General features: G+C 40.4%; 1 protein-coding gene across 1 annotated transcript in view; it reads right to left on the reverse strand.

Annotated features, from left to right (window-relative positions):
• Positions 1-14863, reverse strand: part of PIK3R1 (phosphoinositide-3-kinase regulatory subunit 1) — a 99397-nt gene that overhangs the window by 80490 nt on the left and 4044 nt on the right. The window contains exon 2 of the mRNA XM_004374527.2: positions 4966-5681. Within this exon, the coding sequence (XP_004374584.1) occupies positions 4966-5299 (334 nt within the window). The 5' untranslated portion in view covers positions 5300-5681. The remainder of the gene's footprint in view (positions 1-4965; positions 5682-14863) is intronic.

Below are 14863 nucleotides of genomic sequence, written 5' to 3' on the forward strand. Positions count from 1 at the left end.
AAAACCTCCATGCAAACTGTAGTGAAGGAAGGTGCATTTTCCTGAGAGGAGCTTTTATCAGATTTTCAAATGGGTTTTCTACCCTCTTTCCTCCAAAAAGTTAAATTTCAAAATCTGTTTCCAGGAACATACAAGAAAAGTGGAAAAGTGGGTTCTATTATATAAAGAGGCACTCTTCCATACAGACTACCCTTGGCCAGAGTCTAATGACAACTATCTTTCAAATACAGTGAGGGCAGGAAGATTCAGAGGATTAGCATGCAACGCAGGTGCGAGCATCCTTGATTTACCACATTGTCCATTAACACGGTGTGCCAATGGTCCTATCCCAACAAAAGAGAGGTGTAGCAAAACCAAAGTAAAAACGAGTGTTTGAGCTCATATGGATGGGTATAGGTATATTGTTAGATATAGTTAAGTACGGTAGGTATAAGCATATGGGCAGATACAGATGTATACATAGATGAGAACAGATCAAAGTGTCTATAAAAAAACCAAACCAAATCTGTGTCATCGAGTCCAGCTAATAGCAACCCTATAGGACAGAGTAGAACTCTCCCATAGGGTTTCCAAGGAGAAGCTGGTGGATTCGAACTGCTGATCTTTTTGTTAGCAGCCGAGCCCTTAACCACTGTGCCATGAGGGCTTCAGAAGTCTCTCTAGGTATGTGTAAATACAAATATGTAGGTGCAGGAACATATATTCACTGAACACACAAATACGGATACTCCTCAGATATAACCAAATACCTTCCAAGATTGGTTTTCTGGGTTTGAAAGCTTAGTACTATAGTCTCAAGGGACAATTCAGTCAATTGGCATAAAATAGCTCACAAAAATCACGATCTGCATCCTAGTGAAGTGATTAGCATCTACGGTTTTAAAAGCTTGCCAGTGGCCATCTAAGATACAGCTACTGTTCTCTACTTGCCAGGAACAAAACAGTAAAAAGGTAACCAAAAGCTCAAAGAAACAAGTCTACATGAGCCACAACCTCATCCACCCTGAGAGCAGAAGAACTAGACGGTGCTCGGCTACCACCACTGACCATTCTGACCAGGGTCACAATAGACGATCCTGGATAGAATGGAAAAAAATGTGGAATAGAACTCAAGTTCTTAAAAAAAAAAAAAAGGCCAGACAAACTGGAACAGTAGAGAAAAGAGGACTCCCTGAGGCTATCACCCTGAGACACTCTTTAAACCAGGGTTTCAAACTGGTTCTTCCCATTTCAGTCATGGCTGAGGAAGAAAAACCAGGACAGACTCAAATTTTTAAAACTTGGGAAAACTGGAATAATTGGAATGGGAAAAATGATGGGTTGAAACTGCTAGAATCCTAATCTCCCTCTTAGAAAACAAGGGCAGTGTATGCGTTGCATAGCAACAAAATGTCTTGCCCATTGGATTCTGAGCAGAGTCAGAAACAGCAGTGTTGCACTCAAAGATGGCAGCCAACCGTGCCACTATGAATGTGTGTCACTCTCCACAGTCCTGCCAATAATCCAATCTCACACATCAGGCTCCTAAAAGGGCTCACTACGCCTCTTCCAAGTCTCCCATTCCAGAGCTCTGACCCTTAATTTTTCCTGTTTCAGTTATTGTTCCAGATCACTCAAATTGTAACAATTTGAGTTTGCTCCAGTTTGGCTTCATCAGCCATGACTGAATCGGTTCAAGCCAGTTTGAAGTCCTGCTTTAAACCTAGAACAGAGCCTATCCCCTGAGATCACCTTTTAGTGAAACAGTAGAGTGGCACACAAAATAAAAGATATTACCCATAAGATTGGTGCTCTGCTTAAAAACCACTGGTATGAGACTAAATGGTCAACAATTACTCAAAATCAAAGATGAGAAGACAATGGGGCAGGGGAACTAGAGTACTGGAAATGGAAAAACCAGAACACAATTGAAGAGAATGTTGACACATTGTGATAAATTTAACTAATGTCACTGAACAATTTGCAGAAATCGTCAAATGGGAACCTAACTTGCTGTGTCAACTTTCACCAAAAACTCAATAAAATATTATTTTAAAAAAAAGAGAGAGAGAGAGAACTGGATGTGGTGCTCAGACCTCAAGGGTAATCTTGTAAATGAAATAAAAACAGCCAAACATGAAAAACAGGCTAAGTCGGGTGAGGAGTAAAAAGAAAAAAAAAAGGGGGAGGAGTAAAGAATTCAATTACAGTAAAAGAGAAAAGAACGATCCTCTCTTCCCTTCATATAATTTGTCACTACAACTGCTTTTCAAATAATTACGTACTTAGGCAAAGAAGCCAAGCAACAATCTCAACATAGAGACTTTGTCCTTACAGCCTACTTTCTATATCAGTTTGACATGCATCTAATAGGAGCTACTGAATTTCCACTTCAGAGGAATCATATTTAAATGAGAACACGAGACTAACATCTCTAGAAAAATCTAATGTTTAATATTATACTCCCCACACAACCCCTCCCCACTGCCTTTTCAACCTTTCAGTTATTCCTAATTTCTCTTTTATATTCAGGGTGTTTCTTCCTAATACTTTCATGCACATTACCATGGGTTTCTTTTGAATTCTGCTGGAAAAGTTCACTTTCCCTTACACCTTTTTGTGTATTAAAAATATGAAAACACTGTGAAAAAACTCAAATGTCACCACATTCCATGAGAAAGAAAGCATTATAACCTAGCTTAGGGCCTAAAAAGAGAAAACCATTTTTCCCATACGGAGAGATGTGCTTTTCTGCATACCATATCCAAATCAACTTATGCCTGACACCAGTTATCAAATGCAACTTTGTATAGAAAACTGTCTTTACAAAATCTTTTTGTCACTAATTTTGACAAAGGTATCCTTTTTTCACCTCTTGAATAATCTTCTCTAATTCAACTCAGATATTTTTATGATCCTTTGTATTCTGGGGCAAACTAAATCATTTTTCCTTTTAAATTTGCCTACTTAAGGAAGTGTTCCTAACTCAAAAAATAAGAAGTCAAATAAAAAAAATACATAGGTTGGTGAAGAAAAACAAGTATATAGTATTATCTTCAACCTTCTAAGTGAAATTGCAGGAAATTCGATGGCTGGTAAAATTACATACGTCTGTGGCACAGTGGTTAAGAGCTTGGCTGCTAACCAAAAGGTCAGCAGTTTGAATCCACCAGCCGCTCCTTGGAAATCCTGTGGGGCCATTCTACTCTGTCCTATAGGGTCACTGTGAATCAGAATCAACTTGACGGCAGTCGATTTGGTTTCTGGTGCATAGTCAAGGTTTTCTGATTCACATGCAAAAAAAATTAACTTCTGAACTCTATGGTAAAAGATATTACTTGAACTTACTTAGAAAGTACAGCATAATGTTTACGAAACAAGTATCCCTTCTGGGCCAGGCAGGGGAGAGAAAAGCCTTGACTTCAAGTATCCTTATCAAATTTCTTGGCTTTAAAAAAATATATCCAATCCTACCTCTAACCAAAAAACCAAACCAAATCCATCGCCGTCAAGTCAATTCCAACCCAGCAACCCTACAGGACAGGGCAGAACTGCTCCATAGGGTTTCCAAGGAGCAGCTGGTGGATTCAAACTGCTGACCTTTTGGTTAGCAGCTGAGTTCCTAACCACTGACCCATCATCACCCAGTGCTAAAAGCAGGGCTTCAAACCAGTTCGGTCCAGTTTGAACCCCTGCTGAAAATTTGCATTTCTAACAAGTTCCCAGGGGATGTTAATACTGCTGGTTAGGGAATCATTCTGAGAACCACTGGTAGAGCTGTGGTTTTCAAAATTTATTATACATAAGAATCACCTGGGGATCTGTTAAAACGTAGATTCTGATTCAGTTTATCTGAGGTGGAAATGCAAACTCTCAGCAGGGGTTCGAACCATAACAAACCGGTTCAAAGCCCTGGCTAAAAGGCAAGTTTTTCTGTTGAGGTCTGCTTCTTTATTTTCATTATCTCATTCATTTGGGCTACAAAAAGCCAACATTAAGGAGGCATAATATGTTACTGGTAGTATCAGAATCTCTTCCAGAAATATATTGTGATGCTACTCTCAGTTCTACTCAGCATGCAACTACGGCAGATAGGTCCACCATTTTAAATGTACCTTTCCTTTTGATCAGTCCTCAAGAAAAAAGACTACACAGAGGAAAAAAAAAAAATGCTTGCAATCTACCAGTGAGGAAACCAGTACTTGATAAAGCTGACAACAGCCAAGCCGAGCACATGAAAATGAATAGAAAAGAAGCCTTAAATGAATAGCTGTGCAAAAGCTCCAGCGTGGACCATCTCCAGGGAACAGTAAATGATTTCGGAATCGAAGTGTTTTCCATTTAAGAAAAGTATTCAGTGATTTTTTTTTTTTTTCTCTTCGTGAAGGCCAAGCAGAGTATAAGCATTAATGCTACAAATAACACTGTCCTCGAAGGAAGAGATATCTTTCTACATCTATCCTAACTACAGGATTGGTTTTCAGCTTCAGCCACAGTGTTCCCGGAGAGGAAACCAAGAGGGAGATACAGGGTTATAAAAACAGTGGTTTCTTCTGTGCTGAATTCTGTGGTCATTTTATTACTCTCTACATTTTTCCATACAGATCATATTAATGTTAAGTGTAATTATATTAGACTTACCTTCTACTTGCCCAAAGTGATTATTTAGATATATAACGCCAATTACAAGAATAAGAATACAGTATATGTTTAATTCAATGGCACCTATAATAATAGTGTTTAAACACTCACTAAACAGGTTCTTAGATACCACTTTCCTATTTTTATAACAACTCTCCATCCCACAAACACAAATTTCTAGCTGTGTAATGACTGATCAAAATTTTTATTCACCATACATAAATTCAGGTAAAGTTGCCAAGATTACTACTGTCCAGACCATAAGAAGACAACCCAAACCTAAGTTTTTACCTTTAAAGAAAAAAAAAAAAAAGAGTCATGAAGCAATCACTCATCAATACTGACCTTGTTGCTCACTGTCTGCTTCAGTTTTTGAAGAACCTGGTGCAACAGGAAGGGGTCGAGGTGGCCGGGGCTTTGGTGTGGGAGGTGAGATTTTTTTCCTTCCAATATATTCTACATATGTTCCCGGAAAGTCTCCCCTCTCCCCCGTGGTTTCATTATAGCCATTCAACCAGCCAATTTCTTCAGGCCTGGCTTCCTGTCCGTCACTGAATCCAAGAGCTACCAAGGACCCTTTATTCACAGTCAGTATGTCACCCAAATGCAAGTCAATGTCTTCTTCTCGCTCCTTTTTATAATCATACAGCGCTCTGTACTGGTATCCCTCAGCACTCATGTTTGCGAATCTGTTACCATGCAACAGATGAGTCTGCTTATATGCTGCAGTCTAATTTTACGTTTCTATGGAAAGTGAATTTGGAGAGTGTGGTAAAATTCCTAATCTGTGTCCAGCAGAGGACAAAGGACAACCCTCCAAAAGTTTAAGGGGAGAAGTGGCTGTCCATCGGCTGTCCATCTGTCCTCCATCAATGGTGTGAATGAAGACAGGGCTCTACTTCCTCTGCGTGCCACAGTCCTCCCTGGCTTCCTTTTCAGCAACTTGTCAACACTTGACTCCAAGCTGACTCTCACAGCGAGGCCCGATCCTTTCTGACGCTCTTGTCACACTGTCCATCTGTCGTCTGATTTTACTGTTGCACTCCAAACGCAAGCTGCACCTAGCAAAGGAAAAACAAGACTTATGAATGAACTTCACACTTTGCCATCTGTGTGAATTTGAATTTGTACTTCCATTCAACAAGTACTTAATCAACTTGGCAGACATACACAGGCCAGTGTGCTATTGCTTGACACGGGATTAGCAAGACAGCCCTTGCCTTCTAAGAACACCGGCCGGGAGTGGGGGGGTTGGTGAGCATGTGGCAATGTCTCAGCAGTAAGACCAGTACACAAGGAACCATAACATTAGGCACAGGCCATCAGAGAGGCAGAGACAAACTGCTATGGGGTTCAAACGAAGAAACAACCACATCGAACTGCAGGAAACTGAAGACAGAATACAATGAGTGATGCAATCTTAGGTACAGATGTGACTAAGCGAATGTCATATTCTGGGAAGAGCTAGGACAGGCAGTCCAACGCATCTGAAGCCAAAGAGGGAGCACGTGATGCAGATTAGAAAGACAGGCAGGGTCTGTGTATGACCTCACGCACATCCATGTTGGGTTTGTGAATAATTCAGTACGCGATGGAGCCACTGAAAGGGGAGCAATAGAATCAGAGTTGCATTTGAGGAATCTCAATCTGGCCACAGGGCACAGGAGGAAGGACTGGAGTAGGCAGAGAAGAGGTCAGGCAGGCTGTGGAAGGTGTACTGCAGCACTCCGGGCAGGAGGCCATGAGGGCATGAACCACAGTGGCAGCAGAGTGATACAGCAAGGACCGGACTGAAGTAAGTGACAGTGCAGAGAAAGAATCGATAGGATTTTGCAAATGCTTAGATATGGCACAAGAAAGAGAAGAGCAAAAGGAGCCTGATCCTGCATTAATAAGAATTTTGCTACCAATTGCAGGCGAAGGGAAGCCAGGAGGCATGACAGGCTTAAGGTGACACTGGGCATCTAAACACAAGTGTGCCAATCAATCGCAGTAGAGCTGATTCTGACTCATGATGACTCCATGAGATTCACAGTAGAATGGCCGTGACCTTTCAGATCACCAGGGCTTTCTTCTGAGGAGCCTCTGGGTAGATTCGAACTGCCAAACTTTAGGTTAGTAACCAAGCACTTAATCATTTGTGCCACAAAGGCACTCTGCAAGGTGAGAGTGGGTGGTTAAAACCCTGGTCTGTGATTCAGGAGAGGGAAGACACTAGAGAGTTAGTAATCAGCTGTAAATAAGGCAGGACTGAACTCAATGGAATGGAGGCACTCACAAGGAAGAAACAGTCAAAAGTTAAAGAAATGATCCAAGGACTGAACATTGAGGCTCAGTAAACAGAGTCCTGGTGGTACAAACAGTTCAGTGCTCAGCTGCTAACAGAAAGGTTGGCAGTCTGAACTCACCCAGCTGCTTTGTAGGAGAAAGACCTGGCAATCTGCTTACATGAAGATTACAGCCAAGAAAACCTTATGGGGCAGTTCTACTCTGTCACACGGGGTCACCATGAGTCAGAATCAACTCCATGGCACCTAACAACAAAGGCAACTGAGAAAGATTTGGAGACAGTGCAATATCCTAGAAACAAGGGATAAAGAGGGTTCAGATAGGAAAAGCTGATCATTAAAATTAAATCCTGCAGAGGCATCCAGAAGGGGGAGGCTGAATGAAGGCTAGGTAATTTGGGGCTTGCCCACTGAGCTATCACCGACTTCTGAGAAAGCAGATTCTAATTCTGGTACAGTAGTGAGGACAGTAGGAGCCCTGGTGGCGCAGTGGTTAAGCTCTTGGCTGCTAACTGAAAAGTCAGCGGTTCAAACCCACCAGCCACTCCACAAGAGAAAGATGTGGCAGGCTGCTTCCATAAACATTTCAGCCTTGGAAATCCTATGGGGGAGTTCTACTTTGTCCTATAGGACTGCTGTGAGTTGGAATCAACTTGACGGCCAACGGGTAGTGAGGATAGTAATTAAATGTAAAGGAGCTAAGGAATCAGAGAGGTAGCAGAGACAGATGCTGCAGATGATTCTGTGAAGATATTTTAGTGAAGGGGGATATGAGCAGTGAAGCTTCCCCATCTTTTTTTTTTTTTTAATGTAGTGGAGGCAGAGGAATTACAGTGATCTGAGAGCAGATGACTGACAGAACAGCATGAACGTGTATGCACTTTGCCCAGCATTCATCTCTCAACATTATCTTTATCATAAAGAGTAAAAGCAACCTAAAGTGTTCAGTTAAGCTGGTGGTACAGTAAAGCAATAAAAACAAAAGCCACAAAATTTTAGTGTGTTTTATCAAAGAGAGCTTTTATAAGTTCTGAAGAGTGGAACACGTTAGAAGTTTAACATTATAGGCACTCTTCTGTGTCGGCATCTTAAGAAGCAAAATCTAATCACAGATTAATTGTTCTGTTGGCATTCAGAGGTGTAAAGTATCCAATTTTACATGGTGAAAGTCTGTTAGCTGTAATACAATAACACTCTTAGGAGAGTCATACATTAACAGAAGCAAAAACAAACACTGGAAGTCTTGGTGTAGCAAGAATATTAGTTTGGGATAGTATTATACTTTGCATTTCAGTCAGCGAAAAAAAATTAAAACAGTCAGCAGGGCATAGGAGAAAAATAAACTATATTTTCTGTTTGAAGACTGTGCCTCCTTTTGATAGATCCAGAATCAAATTAAATATTCACTGCATAAATTCACACAAAAATGAAGGACTAGCAAATCTCGTTTTTAGTACTAACGTACTCTGTACAAATGAGACACAGAACTCTAAAGAACATGAAAATTTGCATATCCCTAAATGCCTGGAAACCAGGCAATATGCCTAAGAATAATTTAATTCCTCCGAATCTGCCTTGAAATTTTCGTTAGCATTTCCTGGCAATATATGTCTTTTTGGGAAAAAGTCCTCAACCAGTAGGCTGGAAACTTCATGTGAACTGCTTCCTAGCATGTCCTCTATATCAACCCCCCAGTAGGCCAGTTTGTTGGGATTCTTAACAGAATGGGTGTATAATGAACTCTATCCCCCCACCACTGCAAGGTCCCCAGCAACCCCCAGGTCCCTGCCCACAGCACACCTAGGCAGATGTCTACGCTCCTCGTTGGGAGCCACTGTAGGAAGAAAAGGTTTCATGTCTGGGTGGAAATGAAATTTGCAAGGTCAAGGCTTTACAAACCTTAAAACTATGCTCAGGTTTGCCTGATGCTAAATCTGTGCAAAGGGAGAAAGAATCTTAAGGAATTGCCAGATGACTTTAAAGGGCCAGACCCTAGATTTGTGATGCCTGCCAAGCGGGCCGAAGACCTAACCAGTTGCCATCAGATCAATTCCAACTCAAGCCTACATGTCTATAAATTCTCCCTCCCTTGCCATTTGCACAATGAGTTTTTGTGTGTGTAAAACAATCCTGTGCAGACCTCTGTGCCCTCTCTGATAAAAAGAACCCCAGATCTTGTATGACTCTAGGATTCTAAACAGAACAAAAGAAATCTACGATCCATCTCCACAGTCAAGGTCAGGAAGATAGATGCACATAGAACAGGTTAAACAATTCAAGGTCAGCTGCAATTTTGTGTCCGTTAAGTGGTTTGAGAGCAATGTTGTCAGAGAAGAGGGCGAGAATACAAGTCATGTGGGTGGGGAATGAATCGGCTGGTAGTGAGATACAGAAGTCTTGCTGGGCAGAGGAGGCAGGCACCTCTACTCTGTGCACATCATATGCTTTCTCCTGACTGTCATTCTAATTTTAATGATCCCTGTCATCATCTAATACTTAGTGGAAGCTTTATAGGTATTAACCCATTCAATCCTCAAGATAATCACGGAGGAAGGTACTTCACATATGAGGAAAGTGAGGTGCAGAGACTTTAAGTATCTTGGCTATGATGACAGCAATGGAGAGCTGGAAACCAAAAAACCAATCCTGTTGCCATCCAGTTGAGTCCGACTCAGGGTGACTCCCTGTGTTACAGAGTAGAACTGAACTCCATAGGGTTTTCTTGTCTGTAATCTTTATGGAAGCAGATCCCCAGGCCTTTCTTCCACGGCACCACTAGATGGGTTTGAACCCCTAACCTTTGAGAGAGGTGGAACCAGAATTCAAATCCAGGCAATCTGCTTCCAGGCCCCCCTCCCTTTTGACACCATGAGAACCTACTCCCCAGACTCAACTTCCTTTGTTGCTCATGGGCATCTCAAATATTACAGCAGAGTCAGCAATGTGATTCCTTGTCCGCACACTGTGGCCTCTCAGATTAACCCTGAATGTAAGCCTTTCACTCTCGGGGAGAGCAGCCTTACTGGTGAACATACTTGGAATAGTGTATGCGGCTCCTTCAAAAACACACCTGCACAAAAAGAACCCATTAAAACACAGTAGCAGTTCCATTAGGTCCAAGGCCCAGCATCTCAGACCATGCAAATTAAGAGACTTCATTAAAATGCATCTTTGCCAAAGAAGCCCATAAACTAGTGAATAAAAGAATACCAGGCTGCCCACTTCTGGAACCCTGCCCATTTCAGCTCTATGAGCTTAGCTTTTACCACCTGTATCCCTCTTGGCATCTCTGCCCCTTGCTGTTATCCCAGCCCCTCACTGAACAAGTTGCTGACAATTCAGCTCCTCCTTTGGGGGAGACATGAGGAATCAATCCACAGTCACAAGGGCTGTCACATCTAGAGGACTGGTAAATTCCCTTCTGTCTCATCTTCAAATTCTCCCAGGATGCAGAAGACTCAGTGCCTAAGGCATTTGGCAGTGCCTGTAAACCCTCTCAAGACCAATTTGGAGCTCAAACTATGCAGACTGATATGCTACATGCTACACCTTGCCCAGATTCACAAGATTACACCACCATTCTCTTTGGTTACATACACCTGTTCACCGTCTCTCTCTATAGCCCATCTCTCCATTCTCAACAGGCTAACTCAGAGTCTAGGGCAAGTTCTCCATCTAAGTTCAGACAGACTTTAAAAAAAAAAAAAAAAATCATAATTTAAAATATTTCTACCTCTGAAATTCTGGGATCCTCAAAATCATGAAAATCAAATTAAAAATAGTTAATATATCCTGGTGGAAAAAGTTAAAACATCCTAGTAGACATAATAAATTATCTTCAATTTAAAATGATGGGCTCAAGGTGAATTTTATGGTATGAGAATTTTATTTCAATTAAATAACATAAAACAACTATTTGCAACAAGAGTCAACATATTTATTTACACAGTAAAGGTTTTTATATATGGATAATATTCACCATCTACACTTTTATGTTTTCAAATAATCAAAGCAGTTTTATGATATAGGCTCCACGCTAGCATATGCATAGGTTACTGTAACAAAAGGTATAAAGAAATTCTATGACCAAATAACAAATTAACTTATCCTTATGTACGATAGGTAACAGTTCTAAATTTCCTTAAAGGGAATTATTTTGCTCCAGGCTTTCAACCCTGTTACAGAAGACTGCCTGTAATACCATTAACTAGGAAGTATATTTTCTCTTTCTGCTAAGATAATGAGCAATTCTCATTCTACTTCTCAAAATAAAATTGACTCTAATGCTCAACAAGTAGAGAACGCATGATGCCTTAATGTACAACTGCTTGAAAGTAGTTTTTGTTTAACCCTGTAAAACCCATAGGCATTTTGGCAAAGAACCAAACAACATTCTTTAAAAAGCTCTGACTTTGTTGACTTACTCCATCCCTTTTCACATAGGAGAAAGAAAAACTTGGTATGGAAGTGGGGGCCAGAGAAAAAGGTATTCTTAAATTATGTTTTAAAAATTTTAAGAATATAGTCTAGTTATGTGATTCTATCCTGTGATGAAGTTAGCAGTTTGGCAGGCAGCGCAAATGGGCCTTCAGTCAAGGGGGGAGGGTATGAAGATGCTGCTGCGCCTCCAGCCCATCTCTCTCTATATCCCATCTCTCCACTCTCAACAGGCTAACTCAGAGTCTAGGGCAAGTTCTCCATCTAAATTCAGACAGTCTTTTTAAAAAAAAATCATTACTTAAAATATTTCTACCTCTGAAATTCTGGGATCTTGGAAATCATGAAAATCAAATTAAAAATAGTTAATATATCCTGGTGGAAAAAGTTAAAACATCCTAGCAGACATAATAAATTATCTTCAATTTAAAATGATGGGCTCAGGGTGAATTTTATGGTATGAGAATTTTATTTCAATTAAAATAACATAAAACAATGGGCTCAAATTAAGCTTAAATTCATAGGCATCAAATATCTCAATTCATGTTCAAACCAACCAACTAGCCAGAAGGTCTTGCTGGCTGTCACAACACCAGGCACCTGGTGGGCCTGTACTGTGGAGAAGCAGGGTGTGTAACATGAGATTTCTGCCTGCAAGCCCTTCCACTGGGTAAGGCAGGACAAGCCCAGGTGGGATAACAAGGAAGCAAGGCTCTCCACAAAGCAGTCTAAGTGACAGATGGAGGTTGAGCACCGAAGGAGGGGCAGAGAAGAGAGGACCCAGGCCTAGCCAGAAGGCAACTCTGAAGCGCTCTGTGGTCAACACAGGGAGGCTGGGAGAAAGGGCAATGCCAGCTCTCAAGCTGTGACTCCGAAGATCTGAGAAGCATATTCTATCACCTAGAACAAGTCATGGGGCCTCTGCATCATCATGGTGAAGAGACCTTGAGGAGGTGGCCATGGAATGAGGGAGATGAAGTAGATGGTCTAAAGCCTCCCTTCCTGTGAGAAAACAATCCTCTTTTATGAAATTCTTGACAAGCACTGAGCTCCTGATTCAGGTAGCTGCCCCATCCCTTTCGATTATAGAGGGCAAGTTACCTAAACTTCACCATGGCACAATTTTATCATCTGTGAAATAGATATAAGTGAACCTGTACTTCATAGGGTTATTATAAGGATTAAATGAGATTACATATATAAAGCCCTGAGCTCCATGCTTGATAATAAGAGCTTAATATAATTAATACCGACAGTGTTAACTATGTGCCAGGTACTGTTCTTAGAGCTTTACATGTATCAACTCATTTAATTCTTACAATCACTCTAGGTATAATTATTATCCCCATTTTACAGATGAGAAAAACAAGCACAGAGAAGTTGAATAATTTGCCTAAAGTGACATAGCTAGTAAATTGCATCTATTATATTATTATTATTAATATTAATATTAAATGCCACTTATTGCCATTTTTACAATTCAGAGATTTGGAACAGGCATTTGCCAGGCATTTTCCTTTGCATTGCCTCTAAATGCTGCAAATATTTCTAAATGAATCCTGAAGCTAGCCAAAATAAAACTCTCTGTTGTTCCCTTAATTCCTTTTAAGAATAAATAGGTAGACAGATAAAGGCTGCACGTGGACTTTATCCATCTAGTTCTTTGCAGAGAGTAGGAGGGCAAAAGAGACCTGGGAGGGGTCAGGGGTGTGTGTGTGTGTTGTTGTTGCATCAGGGGGTAGAGGGTTGGGGGCAATATTCTTCTCCAACAGGGTTTGGTGGCTGCTCCCTGGGCTGCCCTCAAAAAGAAAATCTGATAGCACTAATGCAATCCCCCAGGGACTGAAGGCAAACACCTCCTCATATTACAGCCCTAGTTCCTGGGGCTGAACTCCAGGTTGGGACCACTGGGGCATCCAGGAGGAAGGCCAGAGGGGCAAGACACAGCCAAACCAGCACCTCAGCATTATGAACTCACTACCCACTGGTGGAGTCTCCTCACACTTTGGCCAGATTCCTGTAACTACAATACTCTCTCAGGTGATCATTAACCTGAGACCTATTTTCAACTACAGATGCCTGGGGGTACATATTTGATTTACTTTAAGGAAAACAATGCTAGAAAAATAAAATCTCCAAAGATGCTTTTATAGTAAGCCTTTCTTTTTTTAAGTAAAAGTTATGCTACACTCATTCTGTCCTTTCTAAAAAACCTTAACATAAGCCAAACAGACAAGTTTGTGGGTAATTACAGTCTTTTTTCAGCTCATTTGGCTTAATGTATATGAAATGGACTTTAACTGCCACTCTTTTCAGCAAGTAAGAGCGTTGGCAGAACCATGGCAAGTAATCACAATGGTGTGTAAATGGATGAGGCATGAAAAAATGTGATGTGAATAATTTAAAAAAAATTATAACCAGTTTTTGATAAAAAGCTGAGATACAGTTTATGTCTTCTAAAGTAAAAACTAAACTGATAATCCCTTTCCAGCCTTCAGAGGGCTTCTCCATCAAGACGCTTTATTATCTTACCTTCACTGGCAAATTCCTGTGCCCTCCAAAAGAGGGCGCTCTATGGGGAGCCTATCTGAAATATACAACATATTGATACTTAAGCACTTCCTATTTTCTCCTGCACTGAGTAAGTCTCAAATGTGAGAGAATCAAAAACAAAAATCCAAACACAAATATCTGTTTTCTAGCCTACATCATCATAAAAATCTATTTTTAATGTGCTCGTTCACCATCGCCTTATTCAATAAAACACACCTTGCAAATCACAAGATGCAAACATACTAAAAGTTGAGCTAGAATTGTTTCTGTTTTAATGAGCATGTGGACAATCTTTCAGGGTGAATGCCTTTTTAAAATACTCCCCTGAACCACGTATATAAAAAAGGAAATTCAACCAACATATTATTTAGTTGCCATTGAGTCAATTCATACCAACCTAAAAATTACATGGCATTCATGGGAAAATTTAATTAAAGAAAGAGCCAATCATTTTTAACTGCACAAAATTTGCATAAGAGGAGTAGCTTTTCATTTAGGATTCAACATCCCTCAAAAATCAGCTTAGGTGCAATCCTGACTTCAAGAAGCCACTACCACCCACATGCACCCCAGCCCTCCCCAACAATATTCAAAGACCTGCGACTTACCAAAATATGTATCACCTATAACTTACTGTACCACTTCTGTTTCCCAAAACCAACTTTACACCATGGGGTTTTACTGAACTAAATAAACTTAAATTTAAGAAACAGCTAAAACAAACAGAAAAACCAAATATACATATATATATATTTAATTATTGAAAAGTGAAATGCTTTTTTTACATTTGACTATATGTGAAAAGACACAGTAAAATCATCAAAAAAGCAAATCAAGCAGCAGATACCAGTGTGTAAACTGCAGTCTGCTATGTAACTGACAACAACAGGTCCCAAAGTAAGATGAAAGTTAAAAGCAAATGCATGTAACACTTCGAAAACTAGTATCAGGTACATAAAACTTTC

The sequence above is a fragment of the Trichechus manatus genome, unplaced genomic scaffold (assembly GCF_000243295.1).
Source record: "Trichechus manatus latirostris isolate Lorelei unplaced genomic scaffold, TriManLat1.0 scaffold00029, whole genome shotgun sequence".
In the NCBI taxonomy this organism is placed as follows: domain Eukaryota; kingdom Metazoa; phylum Chordata; class Mammalia; order Sirenia; family Trichechidae; genus Trichechus; species Trichechus manatus.